We start from the raw sequence: 19339 nt of genomic DNA on the forward strand, positions 1-19339 counted from the left end.
ACGATTGTGGAAGCGAGGTAGGGGATAGCTGAGATTTGGTACCAGGAAGATTGTGCTATGAACACATTAGCTGGTTATTTATGTTAAAAATCAGCAATAAAATAGTTAATATTGATATAAAATTCTCATTTAACTTTCAGAGTTGAACTCTCAGAGATGAGAGCTTTATACCACTCAGAGCTATCATTTAAGGTTCTTCTCAGACTCAGTTATACAACATTCATCTGTCTGTTCTCTGTTCATGAAGTGTAGTTGTATCCTCAGACTGACACAGCTACTAGACAGAGACAAGGAAGGTGAGGTAATATCTTTTACTGAACCAACTTCTGTTGGTGAGAGACAGAGACTTACCAACAGAAGTTGGTCCAATAAAAGCTATCACCTCACTCACCTTGTCTCTCTAGACTCTGTTTAGATTTTCAGGGTTATGATAAGGCTAGAAACCAATTTTTGTTCAAAATGACCACTTAGATTCTGCAATACAATTCTATTGCAAGGAGTGCAGAATCCCCCAAAATAGAGGGTGCTAGCTCTAAGCATCTACAAGTTTGGGGTTTTGCTCAGGCACACCCTGTGTACCTTAGAAAGATGACCACACACTAAATTGTTGGACTCTATGCAAAGCCAGCAAGGAAAATCTGAAAATATAAGGGAATAAGCCAGCGTGTTAATAGAGTAGTTGAAACATTTTGTATGTTATAGACTAAGAAAAATAAGAGAGAGCTAAAAGTGTCCAGAAATAGGGCCAAACACCCAATAAGTTGTCTGAAAAGTCACTTGAGAAGGATTTCAAATTGTATTCAAAATAGTGTTACATCCTACAACAATGGTAGTGATATTTTAATAATGAATAGATCTTGTCTCTACTTTACAATAATGCTATTAACAAATCATAAAAACCAATTTTGCTATAAATTATTCAACTTAAAAAAAAAACTTTTAGAACAAGCAATATATTGCTATGAAGATGCATCATGTACCTGATGACTTTCCTATCACAATTCACAGCTTTGTTAAATATCAATAATAAAGTGAAAAGTAAATTATGAAAATATACCAAAGCCAAAAATCTGTTAACATACTAAGTGTCTCTGATGTCTTTCTTGATGTACAGCTGCCAGTGTCCTCTCTGTATTATGGAGGTCAGAGACACAAATAGCCACAGATCTTCAAGTTTCAGATGTAGTGATCTTCATCCTTCATCTGGGCTTGTGGCTGTGCAATGCCCAATAAAGAAGCTTCCTGAATGTTATTCTAACAGAACTTGCAGAATTCATTGCTGAAAACACAAAAAGGTTCTGTACCTTCATCCACTTCTGTCAGAGATCACACATCTTACCTCTTCTCTTTCGAGCTTAAATTACTGACATTCTATTTAATTGTTTGCTTACATGTTCATTTATTTGAATCTTTCATCGGTGTTATATAGGGCCAAGATGTGTTAAAGACCTCTTTCTTGAGCTGTGCTCTGACTGCCATATTGAGCACTGATATAGTTTATCTTTTAGGAATCCCACTATTGTGTGTGTGTTTGAGGTCAGACAATGCTCATGCCTTTCCCAAAAGATGCCTAAAAACACCACCACTGTTGGTCCTCATAATATTTTATAAAGCACTTAAATCAACAGCTTAAGCAGTTGACTAGCAATAATTAGCTTAATGTGGGCTGCTCCACGAGGCATACCTTGAGTCAGTCCAGAAACTGAAGCTAGTGTAGAATGCAGCTGACCTTTTATTAGTGTGACAGCCCATACCAGTGCTCCTTAGACTTCTGAAACTCACTGCTTGTCTGCAAGTTTTCAGCTGAACTCAAGGGACTTAAGAACAGGCATCCTGACAGTGGTAATCAGAGAGCTGTTTGCCCTAGAAATCCCTTAGTTGGGGCTGGGGGGAAGGGGCAAGAGGAAAGAGGAGAGGAAGACAGTGTGCTGGTATTTTATTCTCCATTAGGAGCCCTCATTTGTAGTGCTCACTGTCTACCTCTTGATCACCAGAGCCTGGTATTTGTTAATCTTTCATGTTTCCCCTCAGGTGTTCTTGGAGGGAGTGGGTTAAGGACTACGGGATGGGCAAATATGGGATTATAAATATACATCATGATGGGCCCTGATCCTGCAGTCTCACCAAGTTCATTATGTCTGCAGGATTGGGTAACGTGGTGAGCAAGTGCTATAATATTATATGGTTAGTTCATTACACATGCAGTGACTTTTTCATTTTGTATTATATTTTTTAATCTTGTAAAATCACCTAGGGCCACAGAGAGGTGCTTAACAGACACGTAAATACTGAGAATGACAGATAGTAAGTAAAATTGTTATGCAGGTTTATAAACTCATCAAGTTTACTCCTTAGTAAATTTCAACTGCATCTAAATTCTTTAAATGTTGTATTCATTTAATAGAGCATCTGTTTAACTTTTCACACTACATGTTGATGTGAATTGCTCCTCTGTCCCACACAAAGCATTGTGGAATGCAATTGCATTGGGTCATGTACTATTTCATTGCCCTGAGATCTTATTTTTGGTGGACATCAGACAATAGGTCTCAAATTAATTTACAGTGTCAAAAGATGATATTTGACAAGCCATTCACACCTCTCTACTTACTGTAAGGTCTATGCAGATTTTAATGTCAAGACAGATCCAATTTATACTTTAAGAAGTTCACATCCAGCTGGTATAGACTAAATTCTGTATACACCAAAATCCCTAACATATGCATAAACTGCTCTTAACTAAATTCACTACTTTCACCTCTAAAAAAGGTCAGGCACCAGTTTTTTGAGGCTACCAGAAATCACCACCACTCCATATTAAAAAAAGAAAAGTATTTCTAAATCAAGTAGTTTTTGATGTATTGTCAACTTGGCTCAAAACTTCCATAAAAATTCTACTCCAGCATAAGATCATAATGGAAAATTTCAGGGAGACTGATCTACATTTTGTAGAGAATTAGGGAAGTCAAAACCAGACTTGTGGTAAAAGTTAGCTACCACTTCACCATGGACTGACACCAGCATAATCAATTAAAAAAATTAATGATCAACTACCTGAGAATTGTTATGTAGTTTTACAAAATGTGGGAAATTTATCTTACAAATAAAATGTAACAAAGCAAGCTAAAATGGAAAATTTAATTCTTAATGACTAGGAAAGAGGATTAAAACCAATTCTGTATTAAACTTTTTATTAAAATTGAGTTTTTACATATTTAAAATATTTTTATCCAAATTACACAATATTTAAGAAAACAATTATATGGAAGCACTTGCATAAAATCTGTAAAATAATAACTGAGCAATATATAGCAATATATACCATGATCCAAAAATGTAGGTCAGGACACTAGAATACCTGAGTTTTCAATAGGCTGGTTTTCCAGATGTCACTGATTCTTACAGTTTTATTTCATAATGTATCTGATCTCATATAAAGAACACTTCTTTGGTTGGCAGAAACTGCACTGAAGAGGAAGATCAATCAGAAATATATTCAAGGTTTATCTTCAGAATCCTCTCCCAAATGAAGATCCACTGTTTGAGATGTCAGGAAGGACTCCCAGGTAGCAAGGCACTTAAAGAAAACAGATACTTATGAATAAGGAATATGGGTTCTTGGTAAAACTGGTAGCTAAGGAGAAAATAAGAAAAGACCTATATCTATCTATAGCTACTACAAACAGCTTCTTGAGGAGTTACAGTGAGTAATAAATATGGTTTCTTAGACAGATCAAGGATGTACTGTTAGCCAACATGCTGAGCTACAAATAAATATCACTCTTAGACAATGACAAGCATACACTGCAAGCATCATAAGCGTACATATTAGCATAAGGGATAACACGGTAAGGAGTCTACCATTAATTATGCTCTTTTTTAATCTCTCCCTTTACATACAGGCAAAGATATCTTCCAAATAGACTCCATCAAATTAAAAGGAATGCAACATCAAACTGTAAGTATAGTTCCTTATCAATCTCTAAGGATTCATACTTGGAGATCTAATATCCTTTCTCAGTTAAATTAAATCAAATCCATTTGTTTCTAAACACTCGAAGTCACAGATTTTTCTGTGTACTAAGGAATAGAATCAAAGGAAGGAGGAAAAATGTAGCTTTTCTAGGACAAACATCTACTCCTCATGATGGCAAAACATATTTTTAATGTTGCAAACAGTTTTTCATTTTAGGAACCAATGTTATACATATTCGTATCAAACTACTTTGATAAACCTTTTTTGGCTCAAGTTGATTTGTATGAATGTCTGTAGCTCAGAACACAAAGTTGCTTGGCAAACCATCTGAAACTACAGGTGAATGTTAAGATGTCAGTTCTCAGAGAAAACCCATGATTAATGATTGTTGTGTGCACCGTCAGTTACTTCCCAAAGCTTTCAAACTTTTCACGTTTCTGTCACCTAGAGTGAGCCATTACAAAGGTGCAAAACATTCAGTGCTGCCATTATGTTGTGGTAGCTTTACCACTTTTGATGCTACAGGAAAACATGAAATTGTGAGTGCTTTAATGAAATGTAGTTTTCTTACTCTTCTGTATTAACAGATATTTGGGTAACACACCTTAATTACTACTTTCTGTACACAATCTTTTCAAGAAGAATCTGCAAAACTGATATTAAATAAGTCTTCTGAACATCTGTAGGAAAAAGCACTTATATTAAATACCGAACAGCATGCTCCATTTATTCAAACTTTGTGTTAATTCCAATTGCCCTGAAAATGACATTGTTCCTTGTGTGAAAAACTTTTGGAATAAGCTATTTAAGCTACAGTAGTTTACTATACCTGAATAAAATAAAATACATAACATTCATCATTGCTTGGCAGAAGTAAAAAGATCAACAATAAGCTTTTGTCTTATCTGACATATGTATCGGAAAAAACTTCAAAATTCAGCCATGAAATCTCTATTTATTAATAGTGATAGATGTGTCTTTGTCACAAAAGCCCTGGATTCCATGATTTTCAGGGTTGTTTTTTTTTTCTTTTAAAGTGACCAAAACTTGGTATTCCTCGACACCTGCATTAAAGCAAGTACAGACGCTCCCAGACTTACGCAATTGTTCCAGTCTGGAACGCCTTGCGTAACTTGAATTTTGCGTAAGTTGGAAACATATACCTGACCATTATGCAAACCCCCCCCCCACTGTTTCTAGCTTATGGAACTTTTTCCGTAAATGCAGATTTGCCTAAGTCGGGTCTTGCATAACCCGGGCAGCGTCTGTAGGTGGGATGGTGAAAAGATCACAAGTAATCTTGACAGAAGATCCCAAAGGTCAGGACACAGGGAAGCACAGGAGGACAAAGAGCAGGGGATGAATGACAACACAAGGGACCAGAACCATGTATTCAAGAAAAATGAAGGAAACCTTGGCTCAAAAGAATAACACTAAGATATAAGGCTTAGTATCGAAATGCCCAAGAGAGCAACAAAAGAAAACATTTAGAAGCCTTATTCTGTATGGATCCTTGGTTACTACAGAACATGTCAGTGACTCTATGGTTTGTATTTATTCACAAGGTGGCTTAGATCATCCCTTGTGCTAAAGAACCCTTGTGTTCAGAGACCCTCTGACCCTTTCTTGGTCATTCCCTGCTGACAAAATCCTTTACTGATTCCCATTTTCTCTGCTGCAAGCGGTAACCCTGTATCTCCATTCAGGAGATAGGCACCTCAGTTTCAAAGGAGGGAGGGGAATGAAACCATAACATAGGATTCATGTGAAGAGCTGCATTTCTGTACTGAATGACTAGATTGGGGAAAAGGTTACTTTGAGATGGCGAAAGAGTGCTGAATATGAGGAGAGAAGCAGCAGAACTGTGCTAAAGGGGAGCAGTGGGTGCCAGTTGATTTATGGGTGGAAATTAAGGTTGGTTTTGACATTCAGTAGAGAGTCCCAAATAAATGGAGTTGTTATAGATTCTCTCTCTCCCCTATATATAATATCACAGCAGCTGAGAATATCTGAGATAAAACTTGAGTTGGAGGCTTCCTCTTGGTGTAAACTGACCAAGGGGTGGCTACTTGCTGGGTGCTTTCCAATGATGATCCTAGATTCTGGGATTTGTTTCCCCACCTTGGTTCACCAGTGCCAAGACTGGCTTATCTTCATGTAATGTTGCAAGGCACATCTATTTTCCTAAACTTTTTCTGGGAATTGAGAAGGGTGCTCAGTCAGGATGCGTGCTGAATGCTGTTTGCTGAAAAGTTTTTTTTTTTTTTTTTACTACTAGATAACTGCTTTTTGAATTGTTTTAGATTTTGTCCATGTGACTAAAGACTTCACAGTTCACACATTTGAATCATTTAAATAAAAATAGCAGCGCTGGTTGGAAGATGAGTGACATCGTATTACCACTGCAAACTGAGACAAAACAGGTTTTTAAACTAATTCACACTACATTTGCTCATCATTTTTACAGAACCAGTTCACTGAAGTCTTTTCAAGCAAAGATATAAAGATCTTTTGTATGTTGTTCAATTTTTAATTTATTCTTTTATATAACAAATTCATTTCCCAAAATATAGGAATTACTGTGGCTCATTTTGTTGTCAGACATCACTGTGGTGCTACAGCTGACAAGATTTATAATTAACCAACACAAAACTAGGTCTCTGTGCCTTAGGCTCGTGCTTTTTATACTGTGAAACATGAACTACATAAAATCACATTACTTTAAAAATATGTACTTTAACCATTCTTCTAGACTTATTTAGTTCTTCTGGTAGAGAGAAAAAGGATGATCCTTTATTTAGAATTTCAACAGGCTTCAACCAGGAAGACAGAAAAAATGTTAATAGGAAATTTAATTTGTACATATAGGCTTGTCATTTCGAGTGCAATTATTCATAAAACTACTTTAGATCAGAGCAAAAAGCTAAATATGCAAAAATGAAGCAACAAGATCTTAAGTAATGCTACTTTATCTGAAGCTAAAATGAATGTGTATTTCATTAGAGCACTGCTGAGTTACATATTTATATTGAATTATTTTTAGCAATAACACTGAAAAGGTCTCCACACTGCACAGTTGCATGTCTAATTCACGATAAAATATAAAAAACAGATTGCACAATAATAATGGCAGAAACAGCATGAAGTATTTAAAGATGCATAATTGTTTCCATTCCCATCCCCCTTATTTTCAGTGTCTAATGACGTTCTTAAAAAATCATTTTCGGGAAGTGATGTTCTCTAGGAGGAGTTTCTATTTCTTTTTATAGAGGATTGAGCGTGTACAGTTCAGCAGTTCTTGAGCACAAAAAAAAAAAAGTGAGGGAGACAGAGGGGTAGGAAAAAGCCACTTTCCATTATAAACAAAAGAGCTTTGCTTTTAATTCCTGTAGCTGAAATGACTGGAGGTTGGAAGGTGAAATCTGTCATCCAAATTGCCCTCTTAGAGGAGAGTACCTTGTCTTCTGGAGGAAAACAGATTTTGATTTAACCAACTTTGGAAATTAAAAAAAAACAAACCACCACACACAATGCATTTGTTACGCTTATAAAGTGGAGCTCCTAAGGTAGGATGTGAAGCACGTGCATGTGCCGCTAACATAGCTGTGCCAGGATATGACTAGCCAAATGTGTCAATATGAAGACATTCAGGGTGCACTACAAATCAATCCATTTTTCAAAGGTTTTTCCTAAGAAGAGGAGGTTGAATAAAGTTTTGGAGTTGGAGAGAAGAAGTTACTTTGTTAGGTATGTGGCTTTTTTGGCCCATTTCTGCACATGTTTGACTGTACAGCACCTTGGGTTGGAGACAGGAACTTTTTTATAAATTTGAATCAATAAATAAGATGCTAGCTTAGAAAACTACTTAAATTCTCTGAGAACAGCAAGCAATGTTTGCACTGGTAAGGATCTCACTATGCTATCAAAGAAACTAGCTCTCCTTCTGACTAATCTGCAAAGGCTGAACAGGACTACAGTAGTCTGACACATGAAAAAGGTGAAATTAGAAGCTATCTTTTAAAAGAGAGGCTCACTCGTGCAGAAGAAAAAATACTTTTCGCTTAGTGCCAAAAATTAATTAAATATCACTTGTCACTGTACATTATGAACGGAATTCTACCTCTACTCAATGGAGTGTTTAACACACACTGGAAAACACAAGCCCTAGGACATACAGTCATTTGGCTCCACAAAGCCCAAATTTTTCTGGCCTTCAGGTTTTATTGCAAAGCCCAGCCATTTTACTCAGGCTTTTCTAGAAGGAATGGGTTACCAAGGCTCTTTTTCTTTTGATGGTGGCAGTTTTGTTAATGTGTTTTTAATTTTGTTGGTACTAGCAGAGATTGTGAGAAAAAGCATGTGAGGAAAACAAATAGGAGCAATCACAGTAGTTCTTTGAAGCCAGCGTTCAGTACTTCCAGTTATCTGCTTTGCTTTCACTAAATTGTATCATGTGATCTTTGAATTTTAGATGTATTAGTAACATAAAATAAAATGTTGTGTAGTGACTTTTTGTATCTTTCAGAGTAACAGCCGTGTTAAGTCTGTATTCGCAAAAAGAAAAGGAGTAATTGTGGCACCTTAGAAACTAACCAATTTATTTGAGCATAAGCTTTCGTGAGCTACAGCTCACTTCATCGGATGCATACTGTGGAAACTGCAGAAGACATTATATACACAGAGACCATGAAACAATACCTCCTCCCACCCCACTCTCCTGCTGGTAATAGCAGGTAATAGGAGCTATTGTTTCATGGTCTCTGTGTATATAATGTCTTCTGCAGTTTCCACAGTATGCATCCGATGAAGTGAGCTGTAGCTCACGAAAGCTTATGCTCAAATAAATTGGTTAGTTTCTAAGGTGCCACAAGTGCTCCTTTTCTTTTTGCGAATACAGAACACGGCTATTACTCTGAAACCTCTCCTTACAATGTGTATGATAATCAAGGTGGGCCATTTCCAGCATAAATCCGCACAGACACACCCCTGGAACCCCGACCTGGGATATTCTATCTACTACCTAAGATCCATAAACCTGGAAATCCTGGGCGCCCCATCATCTCAGGCATTGGCACCCTGACAGCAGGATTGTCTGGCTATGTAGACTCCCTCCTCAGGCCCTACGCTACCAGCACTCCCAGCTACCTTCGAGACACCACTGACTTCCTGAGGAAACTACAATCCATCGGTGATCTTCCTGATAACACCATCCTGGCCACTATGGATGCAGAAGCCCTCTACACCAACATTCGACACAAAGATGGACTACAAGCCATCAAGAACACTATCCCCGATAATGTCACGGCTAACCTGGTGGCTGAACTTTGTGACTTTGTCCTTACCCATAACTATTTCACATTTGGGGACAATGTATACCTTCAGATCAGCAGCACTGCTATGGGTACCCGCATGGCCCCACAGTATGCCAACATTTTTATAGCTGATTTAGAACAACGCTTCCTCAGCTCTCGTCCCCTCACGCCCCTACTCTACTTGCGCTATATTGATGACATCTTCATCATCTGGACCCATGGAAAAGAAGCCCTTGAGGAATTCCACCATGATTTCAACAATTTCCATCCCACCATCAACCTCAGCCTGGTTCAGTCCACACAAGAAATCCACTTTCTGGACACTACAGTGCTAATAAACGATGGTCACATAAACACCACCCTATACCAGAAACCTACTGACCGCTATTCCTACCTACATGCCTCCAGCTTTCACCCTGACCACACCACACGATCCATCGTCTACAGCCAAGCTCTGCGATACAACCACATTTGCTCCAACCCATCAGACAGAGACAAACACCTACAAGATCTCTATCAAGCATTCTTACAACTACAATACCCACCTGCAGAAGTGAAGAAACAGATTGATAGAGCCAGAAGAGTTCCCAGAAGTCACCTACTACAGGACAGGCCTAACAAAGAAAATAACAGAACGCCACTAGCCGTCACCTTCAGCCCCCAACTAAAACCCCATCCAACGCATTATTAAGGATCTACAAACTATCCTGAAGGATGACCCAACACTCTCACAAATCTTGGGAGACAGGCCAGTCCTTGCCTACAGACAGCCCCCCCAACCTGAAGCAAATACTCACCAACAACCACATACCACACAACAGAACCACTAACCCAGGAACCTATCCTTGCAACAAAGCCCGTTGCCAACTGTGCCCACATATCTATTCAGGGGACACCATCACAGGGCCTAATAACATCAGCCACACTATCAGAGGCTCGTTCACCTGCACATCCACCAATGTGATATATGCCATCATGTGCCAGCAATGCCCCTCTGCCATGTACATTGGTCAAACTGGACAGTCTCCACGTAAAAGAATAAATGGACACAAATCAGATGTCAAGAATTATAACATTCGTAAACCAGTCGGAGAACACTTCAATCTCTCTGGTCACGCAATTACGGACATGAAGGTCGCTATCTTAAAACAAAAAAACTTCAAATCCAGACTCCAGCGAGAAACTGCTGAATTGGAATTCATTTGCAAATTGGATACTATTAATTTAGGCTTAAATAGAGATTGGGAGTGGCTAAGTCATTATGCAAGGTAGCCTATTTCCCCTTGTTTTTTCCTACCCCCCCACCCCCCGACGTTCTGGTTAAACTTGGATTTATGCTGGAAATGGCCCACCTTGATTATCATACACATTGTAAGGAGAGTGGTCAGTTTGGATGAGCTATTACCAGCAGGAGAGTGAGTTTGTGTGTGTGGTTTTTGGAAAAGGGGGGGGAGGGGAGGGTGAGAAAACCTGGATTTGTGATGGAAATGGCCCACCTTGATTATCACACACATTGTAAGGAGAGTGATCACTTTAGATGAGCTGTTACCAGCAGGAGAGTGGGGTGGGAGGAGGTATTTTTCATGGTCTCTGTGTATATAATGTCTTCTGCAGTTTCCACAGTATGCATCCGATGAAGTGAGCTGTAGCTCACGAAAGCTTATGCTCAAATAAATTGGTTAGTCTCTAAGGTGCCACAAGTACTCTTTTTTTTTTTTTTGTATCTTGTTTTATTTTACTAAATATTAGTTTTTTTCCAGCATGGCTGTGAAGAACTTTACACGCCAGAATGAGAAAATATTTAACTGACACTTCAATAGGCCATAATCAGTTCTAAGCTATAGGTGACTTGCCGAGCTTTTGGACATGTTCGTTAACAACTTTATGTTTCCAGTATTTTGCAACTAGTCTGCAATCTAATACATGATACCTAGGTGGCTCCTGTGCCCAAGTCAATGGAGATACATATCGGTGCAACAAGTCTACCTACATTGCTCCAAATGTGGGATCAGTGGACAGAGCCCTGATCCTGCCTATATAATTTCTTAAAAGAAAAACTGTGATTTGTTACAATTCAGGAATAAAACTACTGTAACAAAAGATTTTTTAAAATATCTGTTATAGTTTCAGTATCTCCATCTAATGGAGAAAAATCTCGCTACATTAGACCTGCCATTTTAGTGATGAAAATTTGTAAGTAGTTTACATTTTGTAATTAGATAGAATGATCTGAGTATTTCATTGCACCACACTTTTCCACAACTAGTAACATCAAAAAAAAAAGTGCCAAATGTCAAAAGATTAAGCTCAGGCACTTCTGCTTTGCAACTATAAACATGCTTAAAACTTAAAGTTTTGCACTCTTCACTTCTCTTTAATGATATACTAGGCGGCTGTAAGGGTAATTTTATTTTTAAGTTCTTTGTTGGTTTATGTCATTAGAAAATACCCGGCTCTGACTTTCCTGTTTTTGATGAAAGAACTAGGTTCAATATTTTGAGGACCTGGATGTTGATTGGATTTGGACTTGCTATAAATGTTGTATACAAACCTCACCCCCCTCATCCATCTCTCTAAATAAATTCTTTCAGGCATTATAATGAGGCAGAAAAGGGTACACAAACCATTTCAAAAAAATAATCTGCAGGTCACCAACAGTGGTGCATTTTCACTAGGACATCTTCACAGGAGAGGAAAAGTGGCTTACAGATTCCTGTATGCTTCAGATAGCCACATACTCCTCATCCCACCCAAACTTCTCAAACAAATCAGAATTTCTGTATAAAAAGAGCTTTGTGAGAAATTACCTAAAAAAGCCCTATTTATTCTGTTGTATCAGTTTGATGGTACTTGATAGAGGCCTTTACAAAAACTGTCTGTGATATTTAAATATTTAAATTAAAGTCCTAACTAAACTGAGACCATTTCTTTTCATAAAAGAAACTCCAGGGACTGTATCTGTGTCTCAATTTATCCAGAAGTTAACTAGATATTCCTTTATGGTTAACATTTGAACATATTCTTGATGTAGTCAGAAGTCACAAGATGACTGAAAAACAAGAGGATACCAAAAAACTTTAATGTCTGATTTCAGCAAATACTTTGATCTTAATATATAATGGCAGACAGTCAATGTCCAGGCCTCCCACGGACAATATGTTAATTAAGTGGACCTGATTATCATGAGTTCTGTCTTTTCAATTACATTCTATTGCGACGATTTGTAAAATCAGGACACAGTGATCCATTCAGAGTAAGCCACAAAAAGCTCAGAAAAAGGAGACTGCAAAGTATCAAAATTGTATTAATAAAGGATACAAATGATTTCTTTCCCAATTGACAAATAGTTTATTGGGCTGCAGCACATTTTTCAAAGTAAAGAGACGCTTTTAAACAAAAACAAAAAACAAAAAGCAAACAAAAAGATGAAAAAAAGCACTCAAATTTCTAGCCTACCAGGATTCTTACAAAATGTACACTAACAATACCATTTTTGATCATGAAGAAGCTTCACAGAACACGCTGCAAACACTATCAAATATTTTCTAGTTCCCCTTATAAATAAGTATATACACTCTGTTTAATCAGAGCGTGTATACACTTGTCAAAGGCATCATTACAAAGACTATTAGAAACCATACATTTGCTGATAAAAGTCTTGGGATGACACTGTTTGCTCTCTTTCTAGATTAAGGGAGACTTCAGTTATGCAAAGTCCCAAAGTATCTATCTGTTGTACACTAGTATATAAAAAGGACACAGCTTTAGTAGACTTTAAAAAAAATTAAGTGTATAATACATTCTCCCTGTAATTTTCCCAAAACTTTATCATCACTATTTTGTGTTGATTTTGTTGCTTGTTTGCAATTTGAAGGACATAAGAGATCTTTCCTAGTTCATCAAGTACTGGGAATAAAGTTAATTTTAAAAGATGAAAGAAAAAAAATTAATAGTTTTCTTTTATACAAAATCATTTACATGAGTGAGTTTTCAGGGAAGCATCCTCATGCAGCCCCAGTAAAAGGTTTTCCCAACTGAAACACTATAGCTCACATTGAACAGAAAAAAACATATGTTCAAATTTTTGTGCTTAGTAAAACAAGACTGCCCTCTGTTGATGATGAACTTAGGATCAGCATGCCTGGGCTCAGGTAAAATACAGACCATGTGTACTGGCCAATTAAAGACCCATTTGACAAAAATAAATATTGAATTTGAACTTAACACGTTCAAATGAGGATACAGACAATTATTTTTAAAAACAATGCACTGACTTCTAAGAGGAACTGAAATAAATAAAAAGTAATAAAAATAAAACAAAAAGGTCTGTTTTACCTGTTCATAATAGTGGATATTATTTTCGGTCACATTAAGAAATGCTGTTTTCATATCATGTTGCATGTTTTGTTTCCATCTATCCCAGTCAGCTTTCAGAGCGTTATTGGCACATTCCACTTTATCTTCAAGATTTCCAATCTCTTCTGTAAGCTAAGTAAGTTATTTAGAGACAGTCATTATTTAAAACGTGCTTGAAACCTACTGGTCACAGTATAGTAAGATGAAAAGAATAGAACAGAACATAGCATAATATTAAACTCAGGGTGAAGAAAGTCCTGTGCTTTGTTGTTAATCTTAGATTTTATACAAATTTAGTACCTCAATACAATTTCTAAACTACTACTATGACACAAAATCCAGAAAAGAATTAAATGTTACCAAAAATAATCGTGTCAATTGTAAAGTTAGTCTTTGGTACCACATTATTTGCACTTAAGAACAGAAATGCATTTCCTCCTTGCCAAAAAATAAAAAACACAAAACCACACCCACCACCACACCTCTGCGGGATGCAGAATGCAATTATCCAAACTGGAGTTTTGGCCAGGCCATCTGAGAAAATTGTGCTGGGGTCTTTAATGATCTATATTTTCTGAAAGACCATTCAGAGGGAAGGCAATGGAACTTTTATGCAGGAACTTTCCCCTTTCCTGTATTGCACTTTACAATCTGACTGAGGAACTAATCAGTGTGGGAGAAAAAAAATTAAAACATGGGTCTTTGCTGCAGGCTAACTTTTCATTTCTGCAGAAGCCTTCTCAGGGAGCCTGGATCTGCAGCCTTCAGACTGGCGAGCCAATAGTTTCTTCTAATTACTATAGATGCCAAAACCGAGTGTTGAGCCTGGTGAAATATGAGACATTTAATGGGGTAAAGTCCTCTACCTAATGAGCCATCTAGCCCTTCCAATAACTGCTCTTACCTTTGTACCTATTGCAATTTCTGAATCAAGCATGATAAATCTGGCTGGCAGCAAATATGGAAACTGATAAATCTTCCACAGTCATGGAGCAAATTACTGTTCTGGGATTGCACAATGACCATTGGTAATATAGTCTCTTTTCTGAAGAAAGGATTTGTTGTTGTTGGGTTTTTTTGTCTAAGAGATTAGGTGCAAGTTCTTATCTTGATAGAATTTTTTTCTGCCAATTCTTCAATGCGCAAAGTGACAAGAATGAGAAAACTGAACACAGTAACTGGAACTTACTGAAGGAAAACAAATATACAAGTTACCCCAGTAGACCCTAATGAGCCAATGTTCTATATTTAGCAGGAGCACAGATGAAGAGCAGCTCTATAGTGGCTTAGCTGCAATTCTGCAAGACTGAAACTCAGCTGTGCCCTATGGACCTGGGAAAGTCAGGCTGAAATATTGCTATAATGCAGCTGGTAGTTTCAGCCAGTACTGGGGGAAACTCCACCTCCTTCTGTTCCCTTTACAAGGGCCCAGACACCATTTATCAGGCATCCTGCATCTCAAACACTCTGCTCTGTTCTCAGGTCAAGAGCGCCATTGGTGTAAAGTTGAATAATTCCCCTGAAGCTACACAGCTCAAAGGGCATAAGCTCTTGTTAACCTGAACCTCCAAAAGTTTGCAATAACCAGTGAGGCCTTCAGATAATTAGGGTTCAACTGTAATTTAACATGCAAAGAATGCGTATGAATCAAAATTCAGACCACACCACAGAGTACGGAGAGCTTAAGATGTGCACCCACTGCTCTAAACAAGCCAGGAAGGACGCTGTTCCGAATTAAGTGATGCCTGTGGCACAACATACTTCTTTAGAACCTCAGAAAGTGTCCCTGTTTAATACCCTCACAGACCAAGAGACTGCATCTGCCATCCTAAGACTCTGTGCTGTGTCCATTGGTGCAAGTAGCTCATGAAAATCCCTTGCTGTAAGAAAAATACTGCCTCTGTAACCAAGCGGAGACAACCTGAATTAGTCAAGCAGCCCACTACCTGGAACATTTCCATTACAAAAGACTATGTGGAAATTTCTCTTTGCTTCCCATGTATTTTCAGCATGCACTTCACCAGTCCTTTATGATACAAATGGTTGGGCACATGATGACACTGCTACCATCAATGCTGTCATGATTTCGCCACTTGCTTCAACCATCTCAAATAATCAGTAAAACCAAGATGACCTATGAGGCAATGCCATAAAGAGGACATTTAGAGCTATTGTATCAATAGTCATGGACATGATTCTAAAGCCAATCAATCCATCATTTTGCTGGGAAGACAGTACATTCCCTAACATTATCTGGAATCTATCAAGTTCTGTCTCGGAAACCAGACCATCAAAACAGGTCCTTCTTCCTGATGGATAAGAGCCCCCCGGGACGAAACTGTAGAACATAAAGGTTGATATGTGTATTAAAGTATAATCCTCACCTTTCTGACCTCCAATCTCAACTCAAAAGTAGATCCACAGTGGGGCAAGCTATAGGAGTAGAACCATATCGCCGCTCATAGCAGCCATAAACGCCTGGAAGGAACATCTTCTGAGAGGACATTGACATCACTAAGCCTTACCAGCCACTTCCCCTTGCATATCACCTTTAAGCCTATCCTTTCCCCATTCCAAGATTTATACCTGGGATGAATGTACTTAATTATATCCAGTTTCCTATGCTGGAGATTGGATCCTTCTACCCAGGCTCCTCTTGGTTCATGACTCACTAAATACCCAGCCAACACCAAGTACATAAATAATAGTTTTACAGGACTGAACATCCACCCTGTTCAAATAATGAACAGCAGTAAGAACGAACAGCAGTAATTCTATAGAACACCAGCCTTGTATTCAGCAGCATGAAGCAAAACAAGACCACAGTCAGTTAATAGCCTAGCTTCCAAAACTTCAATATGTGGTGAAGCTCAAGGAACCAAAATTACTCTTTTGGCCATATCCTGTATGATCCAATTGTGTTTTTCAAAAACACTAAAGTAGACTGCCTTAGAAATTAAAATATAGGTAGAAACTCTTGGGGTTTTTTTTTCTTCAAAATACCACACATTTTTAATTGGTGGTTGCGTTACAGGAAGACAGTTTAATGAACTGAGCAACATACCTGCAAAATGAATTTTCTATCTCATAAGTAGGCTGGGCAGAATTCAGTTAATTTTATTTGTTTGTTTGTAATTTCAAGAGTTAATATCTATTTTTATTTTTTAAATTTTCTCAGTTGTATGATATTATGGGTTTTAGGCATTTTTTAATTTTTATCAAGTCTGAATTTTCACAGTTGAAAGAGAAGGTGTCAGATAGTAACTGTTTAATGACAGCAGAAGCTGTATGTAGTGATCTCAAAACGTAAAGCCACAAAGCAGGGAATGCAGAACTGCAGCTTCATCTCCAGTCCTAGGCATCACAGAACAGACTGGTCCAAACTCATTGTCCCACAGACATCAGCTGGAGTTTTGTTGATGGAAGGAGCAACAAACTGCTGCAAGATAGAGACTGTTTATCACACATTGTTCTGAGACATCCAAGTTTCACCGAAGCTGCACTGGGACTGGTAGCACGAATCAGCAAATCTTTAGTCTTTACAATCAGGATTGGTAATAGGAATATGCTGGGGGATGTGACTCTAGGATACAAAATAGGGTGCTGAGAGGCCACCCCACCACTGAGTGGCTCTGGCCCGGCATGGCAGATGGCCCCCTGCACTCCCAAGCCAGTGAATGAGTGCGGCTGTGACCACAGGGCAGCATGAGACTCCTTGGGTGGCCAAGGGGCCTGAGGTACCACATCCGTGTGGGAGGCTGCAGTTCTGCTGGGTAGAGCACAGACCCCTAGCCACAGGGAGGCCAATCCACTACTGAATGGTTCCAGCCCAGGGGTGGTGGATGGCCCCTGCAACTCCCAGCTGGAGCATGAGTGAGGGGGGCCATGACAGGAGCATTGCAGGGGGCTTCCTGCCCAGCCTAGGCTCCAGGATACCACATCCCTGCAGGCACTAGGTGATGGGGGAAACTGCACTCGCCAACTCTATTGATGAGTATTTTTTTCTTCAACTTGTGTGTCAGTTGAAAAACATGGTTTACTGACAACTAACAATTTAAACAGAATCCTTCCAAAACTAGAAGTTTTAGGTGCAGCAGCTTAGGCTGTTCTGGCTATCTGTGGCTGATGATATACCTTCACTTGTGTGGCACTTTCTAGGAAAGCATGTTGAATATTCTTGCAGTAATACATTTGCAGTCTTCACTGCAAATAAAAGGTGTGTTCTTAAATCAGGTTTGCTAACTTGCATTAGCAAACCTGGGTTAAATCAGCAGTGAAAACACAGAAATTCAGCTTTTAACTCAGGGTTAGTACCCCAAATTCAACCCCAGGCCTCCACTAGGCTTTAACTTGAGCTGCTAACCCAAGTTAAAAGCAGAGTTGCCATATCTTCACTTTAACCTGAGCCAGCTGAACACTGGTTAAGAACATACCCTTTTTTTGCAGCGAGGACATACCCTTAGACCTATATTCTGCCTCCAGATATGCAGTATACCCATCTTCCAGTGACGTCCATGGAAGAGTTGGAGCTGCAAGTGTGTCGAGGCCAGAATTTAGACCTTAAGGCAGTATGTTCCATTTTATCATTTTGGCTACGAAGCTTAGAATCTATTTGAAACATACCAGAAAGTAAACCAAGAACCACCACTCACTTTAGCAGACAAATTCTGAAGCCAAACAAGCCGGCCATTACAGTAGAAATCAGGGAATAAAGGCCTGGTCTCTAAACAGTAACATGCACATAGCATGGTGCTGATCTACAGGATACTTTCTTGCTGTTACAATTTATCCCCACAATAAAACTTGCCTATGAACATATTTTGTTTTGCCAGCCTTACTGAAGCAAGTAGTTTGATAGCTTAAGTCTCTTACAGAGTGATCCCAGCAGAAAAACAGAGTTAAACAGACGTTGCATTACTCACCAAGAACTCATATTCCAGACTAATGGCCAGGGGAGAAAGCAATGGTTACTCCCAACAACAAAAAGTCTTTATTTGAACTACAAGTTTCCACAGCAAAACCACAACACACTGAAGAATACATTATGCACACTCAGCTAACCCAATTATAAACACACAATATAGCTTTCTTCTGACCCAGCATTTCTCAATAAAATTCATTTATTTCATTCAAGAGTTACATGAATTTCTATTTAGCTTTAAGGGTAGCATGTAAATTAGAGAAAATGGTTTATATTGCATACTAATATTAAACCCTTCCAGCCTGGTATTAAAGTAAAACACACAGCCCAAATACAAAAAAAAAAAAAAAAAGGAATGTCAGGGAGCTATAAAGCCTCACTTCTGTGTTACTAGTTCAAATCCAGACCTGAACAGTAGAACCACAAAGTATCATTTAATGGTTATTTGATGGTCTAGGTTAAGTAAATTTCTAGTGTCAGTTCAGGCCAAACTAACTCCTCACGAAGTAACAAGGTATACTAATTAGCACATTTGTTGGTAATTCCAGGAAAGAGGCCAGGAATTACATAGGTATGAAGACTGAGGTCATCTCTCCAGAACAAGGCTGAGTTACGTTAGAGGGCATGACAGGGACAACTGCCAACATCTGTAAATTCTACAAATAAACTTGGATTCTGAAGGACACCACGTTCCCAGCCAACAGTGGGGTTACATGCCCTCTCTTGTTAATTAGAGGTTTTTTAAAATAATGCAAGTCTTTAGCTTCCAGGGCC

General features: G+C 38.4%; 1 protein-coding gene across 2 annotated transcripts in view; it reads right to left on the minus strand.

Annotated features, from left to right (window-relative positions):
* Positions 1 to 3214: 3214 nt before the first annotated feature.
* SNX7 (sorting nexin 7) overlaps positions 3215 to 19339 on the minus strand; it is a 61589-nt gene continuing 45464 nt past the window's right edge. The window contains exons 7-8 of one of the 2 annotated variants that reach the window (XM_073356955.2): positions 13624 to 13776; positions 3215 to 3577 (exon numbers count right to left, since the gene is read on the minus strand). In XM_073356955.2, coding sequence (XP_073213056.2) covers positions 3497 to 3577; positions 13624 to 13776 — 234 coding nt within the window. In that variant the 3' untranslated portion in view covers positions 3215 to 3496. The remainder of the gene's footprint in view (positions 3578 to 13623; positions 13777 to 19339) is intronic. The other variant, XM_073356954.2, reaches the window with a different exon arrangement.

Source organism: Lepidochelys kempii, chromosome 8, assembly GCF_965140285.1.
Source record: "Lepidochelys kempii isolate rLepKem1 chromosome 8, rLepKem1.hap1, whole genome shotgun sequence".
Classification (NCBI taxonomy): domain Eukaryota; kingdom Metazoa; phylum Chordata; order Testudines; family Cheloniidae; genus Lepidochelys; species Lepidochelys kempii.